A 26,203-nucleotide genomic window follows, 5' to 3' on the forward strand; every position below is an offset into this window, starting at 1 on the left:
AGGTTATCTCTGGAATCATTCTTTTCCTACTTTACCTAAGATGTTGCTGCAGGCTTTCTGAATGGATGACATTAGATACTAACTCTTTTATTTTATTTAAAGTAATTTTCTTCATGAATATCTATTTGGGCTAGGCATGAGTGACAGCTTCTTGCCCACAGTGTTTGTTTCAATAGTTAGAGAAACCAGTAGTGCTCTTCTCTTGCGTTGTGGTTCTCTGTTTTGTCCAGTGAGAGGAGCACTGAGGAAGTTAAGATGCATGAACCTCTTTCTCCTTGGTGTTTCTTCTTCTGCCCACTCTGTTCCTTGTATAGAACTCTTGTCAATTTACATAAAGTGAGGATTAACCTTTTCTTATACTTGTTAGAGCAAGACCTTGCAAACTGTAATGTGTATACAGATCACCTGGGGATTTGTTAAATTGTTGATTCGGATTCTTTAGGTCTGGTGATCAACTGCAGCGTACTGCATTTTTATGGTGCCCCCGGGTGATGCTGTTGGTGCTGGTTCATGGACTAATTTGAGCAGCAATGTTCTAAAGGACCCTGTAATCCTTTGACTACTACTCAAACCACTATTTCAAACATTTAATTTTTCTTTGAAGCATCAAATATACAGTATAAACATGAAAATATAAGTGAATGTGCCATATAAGTGCTGAAGTGTTATAAAAACCATCTTGTAATGACTGTTTACGAGGTGGTTTTTATTGTGGTATCTTCATTCACAACTGCACTGACCCATGAACTCACTTTCTTACTTTGATTTTCTAATCTCTTAGCTTCATGTCTTTGTCATTATCTGCCACCTTTGTAAAGTCCTTCTGGAGTAAACCTTTAGAAGAGAAAAATTTATTCTTCTGGAATTTCACCCAGTAATCAATTCATTTTGCTTATGTTACTCTCTCACTTTGAGCCTTCAGGACATGATTCAGGTCTGCCTCTTGTCCATACTTCTTTATTTATTGTCAGACAAATAGTGGTTTTCATTACTTGACTGTGAGATGGATGAGTGGGAGGATGGATAAATGGATGGAAAAAGAAGTCCAACTGAATGTTAATCTTATCTCCATATTATTATCAGCTTCACAATTTAGCTAGGTTGTATTGATTAAAAATGAAATTAATACAAAAATTACTTGAGTGTAATTTAATAAAGTACTAACAATCCCTGTATCAAATAAGATCAGGGTTCTAATTTTATTTCTGCCATTTACTGGCTGTGTCACCTTATGCAAAGTGTTTGGCCTTTCCCTTTCTGAGCCTCAGTTTTGTCTTCTGTAAACTGGGAAGAGCAATACCTACTTTATAGGATTGTTGACTTTTTAAAATACCGTATGTAGAGAATCTGGTCTTATGCTCCTAACATATATGATAGTCATTGTCAAATGTGGATCTCAAACATCTGAAGAGAAAGGCAAATGGATTTTTGAGGGCTGCTTAATAGCCTCTTTCATCAAATACGTTATAACATTGAAAATGCTGGATCATCTACTATATGGAATAATATCCCAAAAGCATATGATTGAAGAGAAGTGATTATTGACAACTGACATAGTTTTCTTTTTCCTAGTTGAATGCTTTAACTAATTCATTTTTCTTTCATTTTGGGCATTTTGCTACTAATGGTAACTTGCCTTAAATAGGAACCACAAAAGAAGGGCACTAGCTTAAGGATTTTTTGCTATGGCTTTAAAACATGGCATGGATGATAACATTTTAGGGGCTGAATGTCTCACTTCATTCAAGGCAAATTGTAATTAACTGGTGTTGTGATGGCACATGATTTACTTGAAGTTATATTCTCATTCATTTAAGCCACTAATCATACCTCAGAGTCAATCTCTTTGCCGCTGATTTTTTGAACAATATTATTTCTCCAGGTTGAATAGATTTGAGATTGTGGCACTGAACATAAAGCAAAACAGTCATTGCTTTCATTACTTTTGTAATTACAGTTTACCATAGATGACTGACACTGCTTTGGTTGAACTCAAGAGTAACTGAGAGTGAACTATATAAAAAATCTGTAGCTATTTTAGGTCATTTTATTTACCAAAACTGTCAAGGATTTGGGGAAATATAGACGATTAAGTGGAAAACTGATTTGTGATCTTTTATCAAAATATAATGAATGAGTCATAGGTTTTCTATAGATGGAGTAGTTCATTTTCAAGTCATGAGAGCCCAAAAATATTAATCTTCCAAATATTTTTATATTACCCTTTGTAAGGGAATGAAACTATGAATGCTATATTTTAGTTTTGCCATAGGACTAAAACAGTTTACTTGTTTAGTTATTTAAGAAGAATTTAGCGACCATCCACTATGCCCCAGTTGCTCTTTTATCAGGCTGACCATGCAATAATGAACACCTGTGAGTACTAATTCTATTTGACCTTAATTTTTAGAGCATAAGGCAGTTCTATTTATGTGATTATTGTCATGCATGTACCAAAATGATTAATGTAAAAGTTTATTTGATCTCATATGTTTGGAAAAAACTAGAGTGCAGTAGAGAATAAATTGCTATATCACAAGGAAAAATTTTAAATGTTTAATAAAAGGGAGGAGGAAGTACCATGAAATACCTCATATTCACAAGTAGACACCATCAACAAGGATACTGCAGCAGCTGTCACTCCTGTACTGTAATTAAATTAGAGAGGTTGCCACATCATAACTAGAACTTAATTGTGCTTATATAGTTGATTGTAAGCAGCATATTATTAAATCAGGCAGGATAATATAAATTATAAGGTAGAGCAGCATTTGTTACTATAAAGCTGCAGCTGTAGGGTTTTCAGTTTTTAAGTGCTCAGTTCTAAATAATGTGTTCAGTTTTTTAGTATAGAGCCAGTTTTCCAGTTACAGAATTTATAATATCTCTTTGTGGACAAATTAAGTGGGCATTACACAGCAGTTATCCTGACACAAGTAGATTAATATTTTTCTTTCTGAAAAATTATAAAAAAGAAATTTGTTTCAAAAGTTGTTTTACATTATGAGTAATTGAGAAATGCCTAAAATCATTATAAAACTAGAAACATTTATTCACCCAAAGTTTTAAAAATAATCAGTTATTGCTTTTGCTACTTAAAGCAAGGAGTAGACTAATCCCTTCTGTCTCCATGAACATATGTTCTTCCCATTTACTTACATAAATATGTAAATGTAAAACTTTAATGCACAGGAAATATTTCACATGAAGAGGAGTTACTGCACTTAAGAATTTTATACTTTTTCCAGGTTTTTTGAAGTAATAATGCTTTCAATTTCAATAAAACATTAAAAAAATTTCTTTTGAGTAAGACATACGCTAGTATGATATATATTATAAAGCTAATCATTTTAGAATTGTTATTCAGTACATGGGAAACCTGGCCTTAGGACTTGTGACGTGGCAGTATGAAAGTATTTTTACTATAAAGCAATTTAGCTTATATAGTTATTTCAGTGCACGGACTCAATTATGGTGAAGGACCAACATATTATTACATTATTACTGTGCCAATTTTACTTAGGTGAGAGCTCTTGAGTTTAATAAGTGGAGTGCTTTTCAGTAATCTTAAAATATTTCTATCTGACATATTCTTGTAGAACTCTAAGTGTAGTCCTTAATATGCATACCATAAAGTTGAATACTTTGATACTGAATTTTCTTTAGTTGAAAAGACTTAAAAAGAGAAAAGTGCCTTAGGAAAAAAGGAAGTATTGAGTCCACAGTAATATCTCAATAATAAGAAATGTTGTAAATGTATGTTAAGAACTATTCATGATTTTTTATACTGCAGATTCTATATGCGCTGGGTATATTACATTATTCAGTAGTACGGAATGATTCATACCTTTATAACACAGAAGACATAATAGAATGCTGTTTTTATTGCATGGTTCAATTATTATTGCATGCTTCTACTTATTACAGGTTCTATAATATCTCTTCTCAGTTAAACTTGCTTTTTTTTTGGAAGGTAGCTAAGGTATTCTAGTTGAAGCATGGCAGGTTGGATATAAAATCTATCCCCTGACCTGTTGTGGCTCTGGTACTATCCAGGTATCCCTAAGATACTGTCAAACACAGATCTTAAACATTTGTATAGTGCAATCCTGAAAATAATGCCAAGGGGCATGAAAAACAAGGAAAATGAATTTGGTGAAAAATCAGGGAGTGAACTAATAAATGATTACATTATTATTGCTTCTATGCATATTAGTTTTGAACTTGAATTGGTCATGAATGACTGCATTATTTTGTCTTTCTATGAGGGGAACAAAATTGGCAAAATGGCCAGATAGCTTACATGAAATTGAGTTGTTAATAAATGTAGGTTTCAATATATAGCATTACTTTTTTTAGATGAAGTTTTTAAAACAATTTTGCAAGGCTAGTATAGTTTATATTCATTATAGTTAGATAATGTTATGTGTTCCAATTTTCTTGAATTCTCTAGGTTACAACAGTAACATTTCAAGATTTGCCAGGTTGTAGTCTCTCCACACTGGCAGAGTGTACAAATCTTCAGTTTCTGTCTCTTCGGCGCTGTGGATTAACCTCTTTGCACAGCCTGAGTAACTGCAAAAGTTAAAGTACATTGATGCACAGGTATGTCCTATGTTCTCAATATTATTTTATAATAAATATAAGTGGAGTAAGGTGTAATTCAGGTATACATTTTAGAAATGACAATTTGAAGAAACATTTACTAAAGTAACCTATAACTCAGGGTCTAAAAGAGATCAAGGGCCAAAATTTGTGAGAACCATACAGGGAAGGTGATTAGATGTATGACTGGAAATTATCTCTATTTTGCAGATGATATAGTTATTGTTTTGTTACTTTTTGCTGCAATAACAAATTACCACATTATTTAGTTTAATTAAAAACAGCAACCACTTTAATTTGCTCACAGTTCTGTGGGCCATGAATTGAGGCCAGACTTATCTGGGCATTTCATCTGCTTCATACCGTGTTGCCTGGATCTCTTATGTAATTTGCAGCTGGGGCTGGAATGTCCAAAATGCCTTCTTTTACATGTCTGGTGCCTTGGGAGTTTGGAATTTCTCTCTCTCTCTCTCTCTCTCTCTGTGCTTTCTTGGGAATCTTAAAAGGGTGAGCTTTCCAAAAAGACAAGCTTCAATATGAAGTGCTTATCAAGCATCTGCTGGCATCATGCTAGCTTGTGTTCTATTGGCTGAGCTTTCAGTTCATGTGGGAGGGGACTATGTAGATGTGTGAATATTGGGTTGTGAGGTTTATTGGAACTGCTTATAAAGTAACAATCTCCTGCAGTCTGCCCCCTGGCTCCTAATGAGTCACATCGTTCCCGTATGCAAAAGGACTCATGTCCCAAAGACCCCAAAGTCTCATTAACTCATGGCATCAGACTCAGACTTGAGCACAGAATCTTCTCATCTAAATCAGATCCAAGTGGAGATGATCTGCTCAGAGAAAGTTCTTTCAACTCAGAGATCTATGAAGTTAAAGGAAAAGTTGTCTTCCCTCCCTTCCCCACACCCACATACAGTGGTGAGACAGGACTTGATTAATTACAAGAGTTGTTACCATTCAATATGGGAGAAAACAAGAAGCTCATGGCAGTCCCTGGTCCATAGCTAAGAAACTACCATCAGTTATTAATAAGCACTTAGTTCTGCTCCATGGGAATCGGTCTCTGTGACTCTTGGTTCAGCCCACTAGGCTTTTAACTCCATTCTCAAGACATACTTTCTTTTTTTTTTTTCCCATTTATTTATTTATTTATTTATTTATTTATTTATTTATTTTTGGCTGCGTTGGTTCTTCATTGCTGAGCGTGGGCTTTCTCTAGTTGCGGTGAGCAGGGGCTACTCTTCATTGTGGTGTGCGGGCTTCTCATTGCAGTGGCTTCTCATCGTGGAGCACGGGCTCTAGGTGCGTGGGCTTCAGTAGTTGCAACACACAGGCTCAGTAGTTGTGGCTCGCGGGCTCTAGAGCACAGGCTCAGTACTTGTGATGCACGGGCTTAGTTGCTCTGTGGCATGTGGGATCTTCCCGGACCAGGGCTCGAACCCATGTCCCCTGCATTGGCAGGTGGATTCTTAACCACTGCACCACCAGGGAATCCCCAAAGGCATACTTTCTTTTCCATAAGAAGTGCCCTGTTTTGCAGCTGAGAATTTTTCTCAATGTTTCTTTCTCATAGAAGATTGGGGGGGTGGTGTGCTAGAGTTTTATTTTTATTTTAGATTATATTATTTTGAATTCAAACTGACTGTGCTTCCACCAATATGATTTTCTTTTCAAACTTTGTGTTTCCTATGCTTCTTATTAAGTTTACTCCATTAGACAAAGGCTATATTCATATTTTTGAGAAGGATATTGTAGGACTACACCATTAAGATTCTTAGAAGCCCATTTATCTTTCTGAAATCTTAAAAGAAGAGAATTGCTGTTGCATCCGTGACATATGATCTTGACATTGAGACCAATATTATGTATTGCAGAGATGTGTATGTTTAGTAAAAGTATAAATCTATACATGAGATATATACCTAATTCATGGTATTGGTATTCTTTGGAGGGAAAGATAGCAAAAGGGACTGAGGAAGGGAAATGGGGAGATTTCAAAATTTTCCATGTTTGGTTTCTTTAAAATAAGTTTTTTAGCAACTATGACCAAATGTTCACTCTTGTTCATTTAGATAGTTTGAAATATTTTGTTATATGATCCTCTGTGTTTTCTATATTTTAAAAGATTATTAATAAATATAAAATCATTTATTTGGTTACTTAGTATTTTCATCTAGATAGTATAACACTCTACATAGTTATCTTAAAAGTTAGGGATTCAGATATTCATTTAAAGATCATATATCTCATCTTCCCTCTTTTTGCAAGCTTTAAATGTTTCATTAATTATCCATTGAAATAAAACTAATTACATTTGTTCTTTGTTTTAGGAAAACAATATTGAGACTATCAACTGTGAAAATTTGGAAAATCTCTGTGTTGTTCTTCTTAATAAAAATCAATTGACTTCTTTCCATGGTTTGGATGGCTGCACTAATATCCAAAATCTTGAACTTTCACATAATAAAATCACTCGAATTGGTGAGAACAGTGGAATTTAAATATATTGACATTTATTTCTCATTATTATATTTTGTTTCATTTATTCATTTTTGAGAATAGGCCACCATCACTAATTTGCTTATTTTATCCAAGCCATACTTATTTAATCTTTTATCCAGATTTATGAAGGAAACAAAATTAGTTTTAATATAGATAAAAGGAATATGCTCCCACCACTGGCAAATGGGTGGTTGTTAGTAGCTCCTTAAATTAGTATATTCACCTCCCTGTCCCTTTTCTTATAACCAACAGTGATCTGAACTCTACCGAAGAATATAATACCCTAGTTTGTTGCCATCATATTTTTATGGACCCTATGCTTTCTATACTTCTCAGCAACTGTCATAACTGTTTCCTGGTATGACACTACTCTCCTTACCTACATACATCACTTGTACTAACCTTTCCTTCTTTAGGTAAGGCTACTAATACCACATAAAAGAAAGAGTTTATCAGTTTGAATCCCCCTAATCATCTTTGTCTCTCCATCTGTCTGTCTGTATATCTATATATCAATAGCGTTTCCATCCTTATTCTTTGTAATCCATAAAATTCAGTGATGAAAATGTCTTTTCTTATTTAAGACCAGCCCTTCTATTTTCCGTAAATATACCTGTCATTCTCCTCTGGTACCTTCCTCCATCATTTATCACCTTTCTCATGTCAGATTCTTCCTCTTGCCGTCCATTGCCTCATCTCTCTTCCTCTTGTTGTCAAGTCTTGTGAAAGAGTGTTCTGTTCTTGCTCTCACTTCTTACTACCCAACTTCCCTCTTCTGCCCACTGAAATTCAGCTTCAACTCACTTCTATACATTTCCAGTGTGGTAAGTCTAAAATAAAAATCTCATGTTTTTTAATACCTGGCTTAAAATTCTGTTTGTTTGGGTTTTTTTAAATTTAACTTGTGAGATTCTCAAGGGACTTGATAAGGGCTTAAATGATGGTTAATCAATAATCAATAATCAATGATTGGCAAAAAATAATGAACTAGATAAAAACATTACTCTGGTATACTATTAATGGCTTAAATTATTGGACCCCCAGAAGGTACATTCTTTCCACCTTCTCCATCCTATGGTGGTTAGGAAATGTGATGTGGACTGAAATATCACAAAATGGGATGGGAACAGGTGGAGGAGTAGAAGTAAGCCTGCTTTCTGTGTTTAGGCCTGGTTCTACCTACGCCTTCTTGATATTAATTTTATTTGTTTGCCTATATAATATTTTGTTTTTTCTTTCATTTTTTTATTGTTGAACATTTCAAACATTTACAAAATGAATACATGGAGATTCCATATACTATATTCAACATTTGGTCCATCATTACTGTTTTGTTTTTTATTGTATTTTTTCTTTTTTAAAACAAATCCCCAAATCATAAAGTTTCATCCTTTCATACCTCAGGAGATGGTTTTTAATAATATGGTCCTTTCTTACTTAACTACAATGCATTGTGTTGCCTAATAAAATTAATAGTGATTCCTTCTATCAACTGATAATCCATAATCCAAATTTCCTTATTTTCTTAAAATTATCAGGGTTTGTTTGAATCATAACACAAACAATGACCACATATTACATTTACATAGGTGTCTGAAGTCCTATCTAATCTGTAGTAGTCCTTCCACTTTTTTTCCTCCATGCCATTGATTTGTTGCAAAACCTGTTAATTGTCCTATACAGTGTCCCACATTTTGGGTTTGTCCATTTACTTCCTTTTAGTGTATTAAAATTGTTTCACTATGCCTATAAATATTTCATGTCCTGTAAATGAAAGCTAGTGCAACAGGCTTGAGTTAATTAAAATTTAGTCTTTTTTGGCAGGAATTTTTCATAGGGGTTGCTCTGTGCTTCGTATTGCCTTACGTCAGGAGTCATACAATGATTATTTGCTTTTAATGATGCTACAGTTGCATGTTGGGTATGTGAGTGATAGCCTAAACGTTCCATTATAAAGTTTCCCATGAACCTTTTATCTAATGCTTTCATCCATTGATTAATGTGGCCTGAATCAATTAATGCAGTGGGGGATACAAAAAATGAGTTTTCTAATTTGAACATTCCTTCCACATTTTAAAAACTGGAATCATTTATTTAATAACTATTTGGTTACCTTGGAATCATTCGTAGAGGAAAGACAGGAATAAATGCCTACCTTTATATTGATAGACTTTTACAGTAAGGTCATTACTTTCAGTGGTGTCAAATGAATTTTCTTTGTTTCATTTATTTTGTTTTGCTTTTGCACTTTTCTCTCTCTCCCTGCTCTTCTCTCTTTCTTAGTGTTCTTATGAACTCATAGAATTTTATAATATAGAATATTTCAGTCTCTTTTCTTATTATACTGCTTGATACTCAAATTGTCCAGTCCTGTGAATTTGATATCAAATATTGATATCTCCAAATTTACTTTTTGAACTTTATAGTTGTGTTATTTTCTCTTCCACTGTAGTCCTTGGTTGATACCCAAACTAACATAACTATTTGCTATGGATTATAATAGCCATAAAATAGTTTCAAAACAACAATGCCAGTATTAGAAGCATTTTAGAAGTATTTAGAAGAAAACTTCTAAATTAATTTTGAGATTTTTTTTTTGCATTTCTTTTGGCCCTTACACTTTGTCCCCCAAAGTGATGTGCTCACTTGAAGTATTTTATCTTTGTGATTATGTTATGAATTTGAAATATAATTAGTTCACTTTTCCCTTTGATTCAGTTTTATTTTTGAGATGTAAGACAGATATATGTTTCTACAGACTACATTTAAGAAGACTCAAAGAGATTGTGCTTTCATCCTTTTTCATTTCACTGTTATCCCATCTACTTTTATATACAGATATTTATGTATATATGTGTATAATACATGTGTATCACATATGTGATATATGTGTGTTTGTAAATATACATACATATACATATATCTAAGAAATATATGTATATATGCTAATTCTTTCACAAAATATAGAATATTTTAAGTACTGTTCTTTATCTTGCTCTTTTTCATTTTACAACATATATGGAGTTCATAGCATTCTTTTTCTATGGCTTGATAGTATTCAGTTGTGTGTATGCACTAGAGTTTATTCCACTGGTCCCTGGTTGATGGACAATGGATGGTTTACAATCTTCCACACTGCCATCATGACTAACCTGATACCTATGTCATTTCATACTTTATCAGATATATCTTTAGGTTAGTTTCCTGATATATATATACTTTGGGGGGGGGGGCAAAGGACATCTTTAATCTAGGAAGATACTGCCAGACACACTTTATGTGGGTTGTACCACTTTGCACTCCTACCATTAATACATGTTAATGGCAGAGTTTTTTGTTTTTTGTTTTTTTTGCTTTTCTTCTGTTTATTATGTTGTTCTTTTCTATTTTTAAGTTAAATTTGTAATTTAATTATTTATCATTTTTCACTCTTGTTGACATAAGTACTTAAGTCTATACATTTTACTCTCAGCAGTGCTTATTCTGTAACTTCTGAATAAGGTATAGGTATTTTTGTCTGTTCTACAGTTATATGATGTATTTTATCTTTTACCTAAAATTTTAAATTTCCATATGGAAAGGCCATTTTTGTTGTTATTTTTTCTAGTTTTATTGCATTATAGTCAGAGAATTATTTTTGTGCCATATCTGCTTTTTGAAACTTGTGGTTTTCTAATATGTGGTTAATTTTCAGGAATGTTTCATGTGCACTTGAAAAGAAGGTTGTTGTTTTTTGTTGGAATATAAAGTATATATTTTCATCTTTAAGATCTACATTAGTGATCTTTTATTTTAGGTCTTAAATGTGTACGTGATTTACCTTGGACTGAAGGAGCTGAGCTAGATTGAATGTATCTGTTATTTTCTTTTTTTTTTTTTAACATCTTTATTGGAGTATAATTGCTTTACAATGGTGTGTTAGTTTCTGCTTTATAACAAAGTGAATCAGTTATACATACACATATGTTCCCATATCTCTTCCCTCTTGTGTCTCCCTCCCTCCCACCCTCCTTATGCCACCCCTCTAGGTGGTCACAAAGCACCGAGCTGTGTATCTGTTCTTAATCAGCCTATTTCTTTGTGTACATCCTTTTGTTTCTGCGTTATGAATGTTGCTCCATGCTGTTATACAGATATTCTTAACTGTGTTATCTTTATTGTGAATTTCAGCCTTGAAAATTTTAAGTTCCGTTCTTTGTCTCTTTAATGCTTTTGTGACTGAATTCTACCTTGTCTTACATGGTTTCATTTTGTTTGTATTTGCCTAATCTAAAAAAACTTTTTAACATTTCTGAATCACTTTGTTTTAGGTATGTACTTGTATACAGCATGGATTTGGGTTTTATTTTTTGATCCAAGCTTAAATGTTTTTCTCTCATATAGATCATGGCCATTTGCATTTATTAATTTAATTCATATACTTGGTCTCAGTACTGTCATCCCACTCAGGATGATGCTCTCTCTTTCTGGAGGGAGGCCTTGTTGGTAATAAATGGGTTCTTCCACCCCTGGGGCACCTCCAGTTTTTACTTATCCATTGAGTTTCTGTAGGATTTCCTCTGTACGAGTGTCGATTCAGCCTGGATTGTGTTGATCCTGGATACTTATTATCCCACTTAGAAAGAAATTTAGCTTGTGATTTCTTTATCTCCCATTTGCAATGGAAGGATAGGTTGTGGGTATTTTGATTTCTTTGCTGCACTTTATGAATTTCTGGAGGAGGTTTGGGGAGAATTGGATCTAATCAGTCACCATCAACTCCCTTTTTTTAAAATATAAATTTATTTATTTATTTATTTATTTTTGGCTGTGTTGGGTCTTCGTTGCTGTGCACGGGCTTTCTCTAGTTGCGGTGAGCGGGGGCTACTCTTTGTTGCAGGTGCGCGGGTTTCTCATTGCGGTGGCTTCTCTTGTTGCGGAGCATGGGCTCTAGGCACGCGGGCTTCATTAACTGTGGCACGCGGGCTCAGTAGTTGTGTCTTGCAGGCTCTAGAGCACAGGCTCAGTAGTTGTGGTGCACAGGCTTAGTTGCTCCGTGGCATGTGAGATCTTCCCGGACCAGGACTCGAACCCGTGTCCCCTGCCCTGGCAGGTGGATTCTTAACCACTGCACCACCAGGGAAGTCCCCATTTTTTTTTTTTTTAATATGGGAAAAATATAGTGGTTTTCACAAAGCAAGCTTTTGTTTTGCAAACATTTCAAGGCATAATTTCTAAAATGTAATGTATAATGTTCTTTAATATGTTTGTCTATGTGTCTGTGCTGCCTGCTTTGGGACCACTCATGACTTCTCCCATATGGAAATACTGATACTTTTGATACAAAGTTTTTATTTAAAATTTTAATTTAAAATACATACAGAAATAATCTTGTTGTTGTTGGAATGAAGGCAAGTGCACTGATAATGTATGTTACTTTATTGGTACTCACTGAAGCAAGCTTGAAAAAAAAGAAAAAGGCTGTTTGTAAGAAGAAATGCTTGAACTCCCATTCACTTCATTTTCATTGCCAACAGTGCTGTATGGGATTTTTTGTAGTCAGCGGATTTCCTGGGATAGTATATCTGCAAGACTTATGTGAAAACTGCCATGTTATTAATTGATGTACCTGAGGTATCTCTATGTAGTACACTCTCAGCAAACAAGGTAAAAGACATCTTTGCTGTCTGTTGGGTACAATGAAAACACTGTATTTATTGAGTGTGAGAAGAGTATACATGGGAAAGTAGATTTTCTGAAGACCAGTTGGAATCTGTTTTTCATCTTCAGAAACTGCTTACAGAGATTCTGGTTGAGTTAAGTGAAAAGCATAGATTTTGTCTTTCAATGATATATTGATGCTAAGAACTCTTATGAAGGGGCACAAAGATAGATTTGTGTTTATAAGTTAATAAGTCACTATTCCATGCTATAATATTTCTTAAGGAGGTGAAATAAAATTGGAAGCAATACCAAATATTCTACATTTGTAGTTTCGAGTTTAATTTGTTCCTAATTCTAACTAAGCTATATTATTGCAGTAGTTAATTCGCAATGTTAACTCTAATTACTCTTTTTATTAGAAAACATTAGTGTACATTTTTTACTTTCTTTGCATTTAGTGACTGAAAATAGCAACTCTATCACTCTCTTTAAGGCACTTTATTTGAAATAATTTGCTGAATGTTTTCCATTCTAATTAAAGTGGTTAACTGTAGAAATAGAAACACAATGTGAAATATACTCTTTTAAAGTAATAGTTTAAAATTTAATTCTATAAATTGAAAGTTACAAAGTTAGTTCTTTAATGTTTAAACATATTGTGTGCTGTGACTATAGAAAGAAATGGTCTTAATTATTATTATTAATCATAACTGAAATATTAATTTAAAATATAATTCAAAATGATATCCTTAAGATGTATTACATATTGAGGTACAGATTATTTTCTGGTCAAATGTAGCAAAAAATAAACTATTATATTGGGCATATATGGTCATATAAATTTTGTAGTCATTTAAAGAATACTTTATACGTTTTTATATTATTTTCTATAATTGGTTCTATTTTGGCAGCAAGTTTTTGACTATAGAGTATTTTTACTTGACCTGGCATTATTCTTGCATGTTTTGAACGCACAAGATAATTGCTTTAAGCTCTTTAAATTCACTTCAGGTTGATGATTTTAAAGATGGATTTATTTTAATTGGAAAAGAGATTTTATTATAATTTTTAATTTTTAATGTTTTTTTCCCTGAAGTTACACGAATCTTTATCTTTTATAACTCACTTTAATTTGGGTGGATTTCAGTTTAAATTTTAGGGTTTGTTATCTTCGTTATATTTCTTGCTTTCTTTTGCCTGAAATTTCCCGCCAGTAAATTTCAGGCAAAATTGGTAAGACATTTTTTTTTATATAAGTAATGTGGAGAAAACTTTTCTTAAATGAATGTTGCCACAGTGTTCATTAAAATTTATAAATTTTACCTATGGGGAATCTTTCATATTTTGAGTTAGTATTTTTGCTTTAGTTTTTTAATGAATAGCCAAAGCAAATGAAAAATAGGTGATTTGTAAGTTATAATCTAGTTTTCTTTTTTCCTCCCAAAACATATTGAATTTTATTGACTTTCTAGCAGAAACATTTTAAAACTAAACTAATTTTTAAAATCCATTCTGCATGACCAAATTGTTTATAGAAAAAATACAACTTAAGTATAATAAATATAGTAATAGATAACTTTTTTTTACCACCAGGCATTTCATGTGCTTTATACATATTAACTCATTTTATTTTCACATAAGTGTTATTAGTTAGGTACTATTTAATCTTTTTTTTTTTTTTTTCCAGATAAGAAAGCTGAAACATAGAAAGTTTAAGTAAGTTGTCTAAAATCACACCGTTAGTTAATGATAGAGCCAGGATTTGAAACTCAGCAGTCTATCCTGGTACCAATTTTTTTAATCGATTCATTCTATTGCCTCTCTCATAAATATGCATTTAATATTTGAGATTATTACTGTTTTGTTACACCGTATTACAAAGTCTTTATGCTGAAAAATATATAATGATTTTAAGGTTTATTCATTAATAAATTTATTAATGAGCCAATTTATTGAGCATCTACTATGTAGAAGCACTTTTCCAGGCACTAGAACACAGCACTGGAATATTGCTGAGGATGCAACAATAAACAAAATAAATGACTATCCTGACTTCCACTGAGATTATCCTACTGATAGATATTGATATAGAGAGAAAGAGAAAAAGAGTAAATTGCCATGTTTCCTTTATTGACTATTGGGTAAAAATGAAAATAAGTACGATGTTAATGTCTTTAATGCCAGCAATTTATAAATCATTAATTTATAAATACAGCCCTAGAAAATATTATTGTAAATAGTTAGAGATACTAGGAGATGTTTTTTCTGGTGCTTTATTTTCAGATAATACTGCTTTCTGGAAAAGTGAAACTAGTATTCTAAGTATGAAAGATATTGAATAATTCAACATTTTCACATAGGCTTGATTACTATGTCGTGGCTCATAGGGGAAATGTGCCTGGATTAATTCTTGCTGCCAAATGTTGTCATTGGAACATTAGAAAAAATAATGAAGTAAAATAAGATAAAGCTGTAGATATTTTGCTTGCAGAAATGTTTTTCATTATATACTTAGTGAATTCTTTGGATTCCACTAGATGGTGCTAGCTTACTCTTTAGTTTTGAAATGCAACACAATGCCTAGAACAAAGCTGAAAGGGATTTTGCAGATCTGCCAGTCTAGGCTTCTTAGTTTACAGATGGAAAAACAGACCCACATAGTTTTCATCTAACTCCTGGCAGAGGTGGGGCTAGAATCCACATTTCCTGATTCCTGTTTCAGTATTCTTTTTTCCGTACAACCTGTATGATCCTGAAGGACTTTTGCATTGAAATTGAAAATCTCAAGTGTAACTCAGCATATTTGTACGTAACTGTCAAACATAGCAATCATTGAGCAGCTAAAGGAGGTAGACCTTTACCAAACACTTTTTTAGTGAAAACCTCCAGCCTAATTCAACATCTTTAGTATTGCTGTGCCTTACAGGAGAGTTTTTTTCCCCTGTGGCAGGAACGTTTTATTAGACCATTGACTCATTTCTGTGGGAAGAATTCTTTGAAATAGATATTTGTGGCAAGTATAGCCAAATGCTAATTTTGCCATGGGCAATGGCCTTTTGAGGGATAAACATAGTTGGCTTCAATTTTATTTTGTGGGACCTAGGAAACGTTTAAAGTGCTAATAAAGAATATATTGAAGCAGTAAATGCAAGAATATTTAAGCAATCCTTTATATTTATTATATTTAAGCCCTTTGAAAGAGACTCTTGAATATTTTTGTGGTTATTATTTGTTTTGTTTTAGATGGGTAGTAGAAGAAATAACAGAAATTTTTACAGGGAGAGAATTATTTCTTAGAGATGTTGAGGAAGTAATGACGTTCTAACGTAAGTCTTGCTGTAAGTCTGTTTTGCTCAGTTCTCATCCTTTATTTGACAGCGAAGAATTTCTAAGATTAAAAGAAGAAGGGGGGCAATTTATTCTAACTTCCTTCCCACCTAGATTCCTCCTTTTGAGCCAATGCACTGACTGGATCAAATTACTGCTTAATCAGTTGTGTATAGACTTTTCTGAGTATGTATTAATATCCTATTCCTTCTTCAAGGTTTAGCTCAAACATATCTCTTTGAAGCCTTATTTGGTCACCACAGTTACAGTTTTTTAACTCCTTGTTTTTATGAGGATAATTGTTAGGAAACAATAACTATCATTTTTAGTACCCAACATGTGAAAGTGTTGTAAATGCTACTTTAAAATATTATTTTTAATCCTCCCAATAATGTGAAATCACCCCCACTCCACAAAAAAGGAACAAAGGATCAGAGTAGTTAAGTAACTTGCTTATAGTCATATAGCTAGTTTTCGAATAGGCGTGTGTTACTGAAATTCAGGACTGCCTGCCTCAGAGCCTATTCATTATTGATTATGCAATACTGCCTGTTGATTAAGTGGAGCACTTGTCATGTTAGCAGAGTCCTGGAGAAAAAGTTATATACATGACTCCCATGATGTTTGTAGATTGTAGATCTTCATTCTCATAGCTTTTTTTTGTTTTTCTTTTTAATTTAAATATTTTTGAGGCCATGATATTTGGTGCACACAAATTTATAACTGTTATATGTTTCTGTTAAATTGACCAATTTTATCATTTTTAAATGTCACTTTTCAACTGTATTAAAAGTTTTCTGCCTTAGTCTTCTGTGTCTGACATAATCAAACCAGCTTTTTTTTGGACTCAGGACCTTTCTAACACTCTTAAAAATTATTGCGGACCTCCTTCAGACAGCTTTCATTTATGTGGGTTATATCTATCAATATTTACTGCATTAGGAAAAAACAGAGAAAATTTTTGTATTCATTCAAAGTTTAAGATAATAAAGCCTTTGCATTCATAACAGTTTTAGAATAATAACTGTATTTTTTAAACAAAAAGATATAGTGAGAAAAGGTTCATTGTTACACATATTTGCAAATCTCTTTAATGTCTAGCTTAACACGAGACAGCTGGATTTCCATATTTCCTTCTGCGTTCAATTTACTACAATATCACACCTCATGTAGTTCTCTGGATAACTCCACCCTACACTCTTGAGCAAATGGGAGTGGAAAAGGCAAATAACCTCTTAGAATTATTATGAAAGTAGTTTTGACTCCATGGAACCTTTAAAGGTATCTCAGGATGGGGACACTGGCCCACACTTTGAGAATTACTGTTTTAATGTTTACATAATACATCTTTTTCTGTCCTTTTACTTACAATATTTCTACAAGTTCTATTTTTGGAATTTTTGTAATGTAACATAAAAATTTGTTGTTTTTTTCTTGTTTTATCTATCTTTTTTCTTGTTTATCTATATATATATATATATATATATATATCCCTATATCCCCTCCCACTTGTGTCTCCCTCCCACCCTCCCTATCCCACCCCTCTAGGTGATCACAAAGCACCGAGCTGATCTCCCTGTGCTGTGTGGCTGCTTCCCACTAGCTAGCCATTTTACATTTGGTAGTGTATATATGTCAGTGCTACTCTCTCACTTCATCCCAGTTTACCCTTCCCCCTCCCCGTGTCCTCAAGTCCATTCTCTACTCCTGCGTCTTTATTCCCATCCTGCCCCTAGGTTCATCAGAACCATTTTTTTTTTAGATTCCATGTATATGTGTTCGCATACGGTATTTGTTTTTCTCTTTCTGACTTACTTCACTCTGTATGACAGACTCTAGGTCCATCCACCTCACTACAAATAACTCAATTTTGTTTCTTCTTATGGCTGAGTAATATTTCCTTGTATATATGTGCCACTTCTTTATCCATTCATCTGTCGATGGACACTTAGGTTGCTTCCATGTCTGGCTATTGTAAATAGTGCTGCAATGAACATTGTGGTACATGGCTCTTTTTGAATTATGGTTTTCTCAGAGTATATGCCCAGTAGTGGGATTGCTGGGTCGTATGGTAGTTCTATTTTTAGTTTTTTAAGGAACCTCCATACTGTTCTCCATAGTGGCTGTATCAATTTACATTCCCACCAACAGTAGCACTTTCCTCTCTTTTCCAAGGCAATTCTAGGGTCTTAGAAAACTTAAACTTTATTTACTCCCTCCCAACTTAATGTGCTATTGTTGTTGAGTATTTTAACTCTGCACGTGTATATATGTATCTATATGTGTGTTTCAAATGCCTTAAGACATTATTATTTTATAAAGTCAATATCATTTGGATTGATCCATTTCTTAAACCTTTCCATTGATCTTTATTCTACCTTTCATCTGTGATATTCCTTTCACCTGAAGAATATGCATCCACACACACACACACACACACACACACACACACACATCTCTGTTTATGTATTTTGAGATATATACTTACCATTTGGCATGCATTTTCTGTGTTGTGAATGGATTTTATTTTATTATAGCTTTCCTTGCCTAGGGTGATGTGCAACAACCTAATTGTTGATCCTTGGAAGAAAATTTCTTTTTCCCCTTTTAAGATTTTTGTTTTTTGGCCATTGTTTTCATCAGTTTACTCTGATGTTTCTACTGTGGTTACCTTAGTATTCACCCTGCTTGAATTCATTGTGCCTCTTAAATCAGTGGCTTGGCATCTTTATTCAGTGTTGAAAAATTCTGAGCTACCTACTTACCTATAGATCTAGATCCAGATATATATTCCCTCTATATTCTATAATCCCCTTATGCTTTTATAATTCTCTTACATTTCTTTTGCATCTCTGTGCATCATTTTGGATGTTTTCTTGTGACTCAAATTATGGTTCACTAATTCTCTCTTCAGCTGTGTCTAATATAGTGTCCAGTCCATCCATGAAGGTCTTGTTTCTAGTTGTAGATTTTCAAGTTTAGAACTTTTATTTGCTTCTTTTATTTAGCATTCAATTCACATTTTTATAGTATCTAATATGTAAGTTTCCAATTTTAATGTTTTAGTATGTTCAACAAAGTTTTGTTAATTTCTGTGTCTGGTAACTTCATTTTCTGGATACCCTGTGGATAGTTTCTATTATCTGTTCTCTTGATTTTTGTTCACATGATGTTTTTTCCTTACTTAGTTTTTTTGTCATTTTACAATCAGAAAATACTAAGAAAAACAAAACTATAGAATCAATTTGAGGCTATGATGTTATTATTTTCCTCCAGAGGTCTTTATTGTTTAAAACTACAAGCATTAGTGATCTCTGTGCAGCTAAATCCATGTTTTGCTATTGATATTATTTAAAGCTTGGCTTCAGTACCTTGGGAGCTATTCCATATTTGGATTAATGTGTAGCACATGGAGGTCCAACCAAAAGTAAGGTAGGGATTTGTTAGGCCTCTTTTGCTGAGGAGAGCTCTGGAGCCCAAATTTTGACCCCCTGATGCTGCAAGCTTTCCTTTCTCAGAATTAATAGATATATTGAATAATGTGTTCACCTCATTTCTTCTGGAACTTAATCCTCATATTCTATAATACCATTTTAGTTCTTAAATACCTTCAGCAGCTATGTTTATATTTGTTTTCTCATTACCTAGTCCATCGTTACTGTAAACAGAAAGCCTTTGCTACATTTTGTATTTTCCCCTTCTCTTGTCTTCTTTTGACTTATTTGGTATTTTTCCCCTCATTTCCTCTTTTGTCTCAGTCTTTTGATAGTTATATACTTTATTTAGTGGTCACCATAGAAATTATAAAATATACTCAATTTATCTCAAGTTAATTGATATCTTTACCTCAAATTTCCTGACTTATATGTGTTTGTTTTTCAGGATTTTAAATGTATTTTTATTTAACTCTTCAAGCTATATACATTATGGTTATTTTATACAGTCAAAGTTTGATCATATTTGCCCATATTTATTGCTTTTATGCCTGTTACTCTTTTTTCATTTAAGATCTTGGATCACTCTCCTTCTTCCTGATATAGATCCTTTAAAATTTCCTCTAGTAAAAGAACTAGTTTGTGGAAGATAATTTTTCTGTAAATGTGCTTACTTCACATTCATTGTTAAATCATAATTTAACTGGATGTATTTTTCTAAATTGAAGTTTATTTTCTTTCAGTAATTCGTAAATATCATTCCGTTACTTTTTTACTTTCACTGTTGCTTTAAGAAGTCAGCTGTCTGTTAAATTTCGGAAACTTTGAGGGTATTTTCTGTGTCTTTTCAAGTATTCTTTTTCTTGTTATTCCTGTTATGAATTTTTATTCTGATGTGTCTAGACATGGATTTCTTTTTAATTCAGACTCTTAGGGTCTGATGCAATTATTGAGTATGTGATTTTCACTTTTAAGTTTTATCTGTTAGCCATTATGTCTTCAAAAAGTTTTTTTCTTCCTCATTTTGTTGAAACGCTACACATATATTAGATTTTCTGACTCTTGCCTCCATATTTCCTATATTCTATCTTTCTGTCTTTTTTTGCTGCCTCTAGTTACTTTCTATATACCTATATTCCAGTGACAAATTCTGACTTGCTGTTAATCCTGGTCATTGAGTTTTTAATTTGAATTAATTCTGATTTTCATGTGGGTCTGGTTTTGCTGGGATTTGTTATTTCTGCTAACTCTTACTTATGGCATCTTATTTCTCTGTGTTTTTCATGTGATTTTTTTTTCATCACCTGTTTATTTCCCTTGGAATTTAAGCTTTGTGATTATTCCTAGTTATGAGATTAAAGTTTGTTCTTTAGAGATTTTTCAGATGCCGAAGGACACAAACAATCTAGAATCATTTGTGCTACATTTTTGGTGGAAGTTTTCTGATCACCATGAGAGTGAATTTGAGTCGTAAACCTATGGGAGAGTCAGCTTGTATTTATTATTTTAAATGAGGATTTTTTTTCCCCTCTTACTGAGATTTGAGATAGATAGTTTAATTTCCTGTCTTCAGTTGGGTATAGCTGATTGGGGTCCAGGTTTACTTGGAATTGCCTGTCATACTTGCCTCCTATTGGTGAATTTTAAGTTTTGTTTCCTCAAACTGTGAGGCTATAGAAATTGATCTTCATATTCACCAGCTTTAACAAGTTTTCTAGCATTGAAAACTGGCTTTACTGTTCTGCTGGCTTCTCTTTGCCTACCATATCTATTTAGATTTTGGACTAAGAATTCTTTGCTTTCTTAACAACTCATTTGGAAACATTTAAAAAATGTAATTACTGTTTTTAGTTATTTTCAGGGGTAAAGATCACAGTATCTGAGCAGAAATTTCTGGAAATGGAATTTTGTATTTTTTTCTAAGTAACTTTTAATCTAATCTACACAATTAATATATGCTTATTGTCTATAAATTATAATGTGAAATGATAAAATAATAAGCCATATTCCCACCATCCAGATATAGCCAGTATTGGTGAGCTTTCCAGATTGTTATCTATCCATTTTAAAAATCACTACTGTAATATTGTTTTGTAATTAACTTTATTCACTTAATAAATTGTGAATAATTGTACATGTCGTAATTTAAAAAAATATTCTAGTTGAATTTATCAAGTAAATGATACTTTAGCCGAGATTCTGTCTATATCTTTTTTCTATTTCTATGAGGACACAACACAGTCTTAGGACTTGTAGAACGAGTTATGACTTTTATATTACAAGTAAAGCTATTTTTGCAAAAAACAGATTTTCTTGTAGAATATTTCTTGTAGAAATGTGGAAACTATAAAAGCTTTACATGTGTTAACAGAGAAGATACTTCATGCCTATTATTTCAGGAAATTAGAGAAAATTGTCACATATAACTATTAAGAAAATAAAACTCTAATAAGCGTAGCTAACACCTGAATAGAAATTCAAAACTCTTTGAGGAATAACAAATATAAAATGGTAAGCAAAATGTCCTCCTTTATGAAGGAGGCATATTTATGAAAAAATGTGATCAAAATAAGAAATCACTTGAATGAACATGATCTGTAACAATTCAGACAATGATGCCTACTTTTTCTATATAAATAAATGTACTTAGGGTACAGTTTAGTTAAAGAAGGTTTAGATAATTAGTTAAGTAAAGTTTAATTAAACATGAGAAAAAGCTTAATAATACCTGTGATTATTAGAGTATACATAAAGAGATGTGCTCTAGGCATAATTTTATATTCTAATAGTAAAGTAACAGTTAACTTTTTAGTACTTCTTTTGAGATGATGCAGTCAAAACTTTATCACTACTGAAGTAGAATATCAACTTGAATTTTTTAAAAGTACAGTGATTTATAAAGTAATCAATTGTTGAAATATATGAAGGTATTATAGAATAATCTTATGGTGATCAAAAATCATACACACATGAATTACTGGTTGGAAACATTCATTTTCAGCAAATTTTCCTACAATTTACTAAGATGGGACATATTTAAAAGCTCATGAAAACATTGCTAAGCAATAGAGCAGGAAATTATATGAAAGTGTTTTGATTTCAAAATTTTAGACTATCTATTAGCTTCCTCATGCTACAAATGATAAAATTATCTCATTTACAATTCCACCTCCCCCTAATAATTTTGTCAGTTATAATATTTTTGTTGTTCAGTGATTTATAAAAAGATGTGCTTTGATTAATCTATTTTAGGCAATACTAACTCCTCTATAAGAAAATAGAATAAATTAGGATATTTACACTTTTTCCAATCTTCTTTTCCCATCACAATTTTTGTTTTTCACATCAGGATTTATGACATCAAATCAGGATTTATGACTCTATCTTATCTCCTCTAGCAGCGTTAGATCTGTATGAAAATGGGTCAATACCAGTCTTTTTTATGACAAACTGCTTCTTTCATCTTCTGCTTGTCTGGATTACATAGTTCATTAACTCTTTTTACATCTTATTTTTCAAAGAAGGACTAGTGGATGCTATATTCCCTGAATTCTTTCACATTCAAGAGTATCTGTCAGTTGCCTTCATACTTGAATGAAAATATAGCTGTGCATTCTATTTTTAGGTCACATTTTCACTTTGTACTTCATGGACATTGCTTCGTTGCATTTTGATATTGTGTGTTGCTGTGGTTAACTAGAGGCTAACTTGATTTTACTCCCCCAAAACTGGTTTCTGTCCAGATACCTGAATAACATTTTCTTTGTCCTTGATTAATAAATTTAGCAAGACGTCTTATTGTCAATAAACCCACATAAGTTTTTTCGTGGAATACAATGTCCTTTTCAAACTATAGATTGTTATTTCTTCATTTCTGAAAATTTTTGTTTTTTATATATTCGAAAACTTTTTTGGCTTGGTTCTATTTTTCAATCATGGATGATCCATATTTTGATTGACTTTATCTGTTATGTCTATTTTTATTTAATTAATGTAATCTGTGCTGCTTTATCTTCTGCTTCTTCACATTTTGTTCTCAGTGTGATTATCTCTTCTTGTGAGCAACTCAATCTTTAGCTCTCTGTCCTGTACAACATTTTTTCTAAATCATTTATTAGTTCTATCATGGTGTTATTTTGGTCCATTTGTTTAACTACATCTGTTATTTTAGTATCTTTGAATTCTTGTTACATTAAATTTCTGTAACTGTTCTTCCCTAGCCCAAAACATTTTCAACATATTTTCTTCTTTCTCATGTTTTCTTCAGAATAGGATCCTTACTATATTAGTTATATACTTTGGTGAAGCAGAGTACCCCCAAATTTAGCAAGTTAAAACCACAGACATTTATTACCTCCTATTTTCTGTGGATCAGGTATCTGGAATTGCCTTAGTTGGTGGTTCTGGCTCAGGGTCCCTCTTGAGGTTGCAATGAAGCTGTCAAACAGGACTGCCATCATATCAAGGCTCAGTGAGGCTGAGAGATCTACTTTCCATCTCACTTTTTCCTTTAAACCTTTGATCTTAAAATCTAAGAGGTATGCCCCCCTGTCTACGTACAGTGTTCCCACACTTTGGCTATCTAACAAACCCTTCTGATGGATGACAGCATCAGGTTTTCTCATTTTTCTTCAGTTCAATAACCATTTGGTGATGGTGGTGGTCAGGAATAAATACAGAATAACAGTTCTATTCAGTACTTGCTCTGATTTTTTTCAAATATATTGTTTTAAAAAATATTATACAAGAAGTACATTCTCATTTAAAAATTTTAAAAATAGAGGAGTATACAGTGTAAGCAGTGAAACTTTCTCTCTCTGCTTACCCCGTTCTCTTTCTTATTTTGCAGGAGTAGCCACTGTTCACAGTTGCTTACAAATCAATCCAGACCTTGTTCTACGCAATACAATGAATAGATGTGTAGATTGAAAGTCAGGTATATTCAATAGCTAAAAGCCTATGTATGCAACTTAGGTTTTACATACAGTAGTACATCATGGGCATACTTCTATGTCAGACTACTTCATATTGAAGATTATACATATTCATTTGATAGATACTCCATAATTTATTTAACTATTCACTACTGATGGACATCTAACTTTTCTCCATTTCTTTGTTTAAATAATATGGCAAGGAATTTCTCTATATATTACTTCATAGTTGTGTGTATGTGTGTGTGTTAATATATAATGGATTCCTAGAACTAGAAATGCTCAAAGATTCCTTAGTATCTGAGGCTTGAAATCATGATAATTTCGCTAGATTGGAATCTCTGATAGATTGTTGAATAGATAAGTGTAACTTCTCTGTATATTGATTGAGAATCATGGTGTCTTAATATCTGAAGTTAGCTGATAAGCTTTATTTAATTCTTCCTAGCCTAACCTGTCACACACACTGATAGTTGTTTCTTACATATGTAGGCAGCCCTAAGGTGGAAACACATGTGGCATGTTCGAGGGAACAGCCAGGAGGTCAGCATGTTAGAATGAACCAAGAGAAGAGGACAGTAGCAGAGGATGAGTTCAGAGATAAGGCTTCCATTTTAAGGACTTTGGAGGATCTTCTCTCCATTGTCAAATATCTAAAAAGTAGTCTACACTCACTGTCTTCACTTCCACTGCGCTGTGGCTTTCATCCTGTTTACTCCATGGATGCCTCTAGCAAAAGTCTTCGGCTGCTTCACTACTTGTCAAGCAGTGGCCTCTTCATACTCCTTTTCCCACTCTGGCTCACACTGTTGACCGTATATAATTTAGTGTAAATAAAAATGCCTTTGATAATTGTAAAATGTACCTTTACTAATCACTCCCATCATCACAGAATCTCATCTGCCTTTTCCTCTCCCAATTGTTCTGCTTTATGTGCTATTTCCTTTTATTTTTAGCTTTTCTGCCAAATCTTTTACCTTTCTTCAGCGTGTAACCTAATATTACACAGGGTAGTAACTACAGAGAACATATGTAGTCCAATATTCAATCTAAATAAAATTTTCTAGATTTTTAATATCTTCCATGAAATTTTTACAGACTTCCTCAGCATCTCTTTCCAGTGCTAACTATGATGACTTATTTAAACAACCTTCTCAGTTTTTTCTTTATGGCCACTGAGCTATAGTCTAAGGCTCCTCTGATAGTTTTTAGATTGGAATCATATTGATTTTAAGTTTATCTGGGTAAAAAGGAGGCCACTTGTGACAATCTTATAATACTAGAAGAATATACTAATATTTTATTGATTTTAATACAGTTGCACCTACTTCATTTGTGAATCTAAGGTAGATATTTCAATGGTAGAAAAATTGCATTGTGCAATTACATTCTGTAATTACATTCTGCAACAAACTTAACCAAGCATTGAAAATTCAAAGACCCTGGAATTGAATTGAAAACTGTTATTTTTTCAATGATTCCTCCCTCTCCCTTGTTCCATTGTCAATTGAAAATAAAACATTCAATGCCCAATGTATGACTTCTAGGATTTTGTTCAATTTTGAAGTGATATATAATTAAGTCATTCAAAAATACATCTCTTAGGCATGAGTTTAAATAATAATACATTTTACACTTATACATTTTTCACCAGGAAATTGGGCGAAGTCTTGTAATTAGGAATATTGGAAATAAAAAGATGCAGTTATTTAGAAAAAAATTGAAACTCTAGAATCTGGAAGAATGTATGAT

At 32.8% G+C, this 26,203-nt stretch overlaps 1 protein-coding gene across 1 annotated transcript in view; it reads left to right on the top strand.

Moving 5' to 3' along the window:
- The window catches only part of LRRIQ1 (leucine rich repeats and IQ motif containing 1), a 191,651-nt gene that overhangs the window by 22,468 nt on the left and 142,980 nt on the right, over positions 1-26,203 (top strand). The window contains 7 exon segments of the mRNA XM_036866543.1: positions 4,454-4,577; positions 4,580-4,605; positions 6,942-7,093; positions 11,571-11,652; positions 11,654-11,737; positions 11,739-11,773; positions 21,122-21,129. Of these exon segments, the coding sequence (XP_036722438.1) occupies positions 4,454-4,577; positions 4,580-4,605; positions 6,942-7,093; positions 11,571-11,652; positions 11,654-11,737; positions 11,739-11,773; positions 21,122-21,129 (511 nt within the window).

This window comes from Balaenoptera musculus, chromosome 10 (assembly GCF_009873245.2).
Source record: "Balaenoptera musculus isolate JJ_BM4_2016_0621 chromosome 10, mBalMus1.pri.v3, whole genome shotgun sequence".
Taxonomy (NCBI): Eukaryota; Metazoa; Chordata; class Mammalia; order Artiodactyla; family Balaenopteridae; genus Balaenoptera; species Balaenoptera musculus.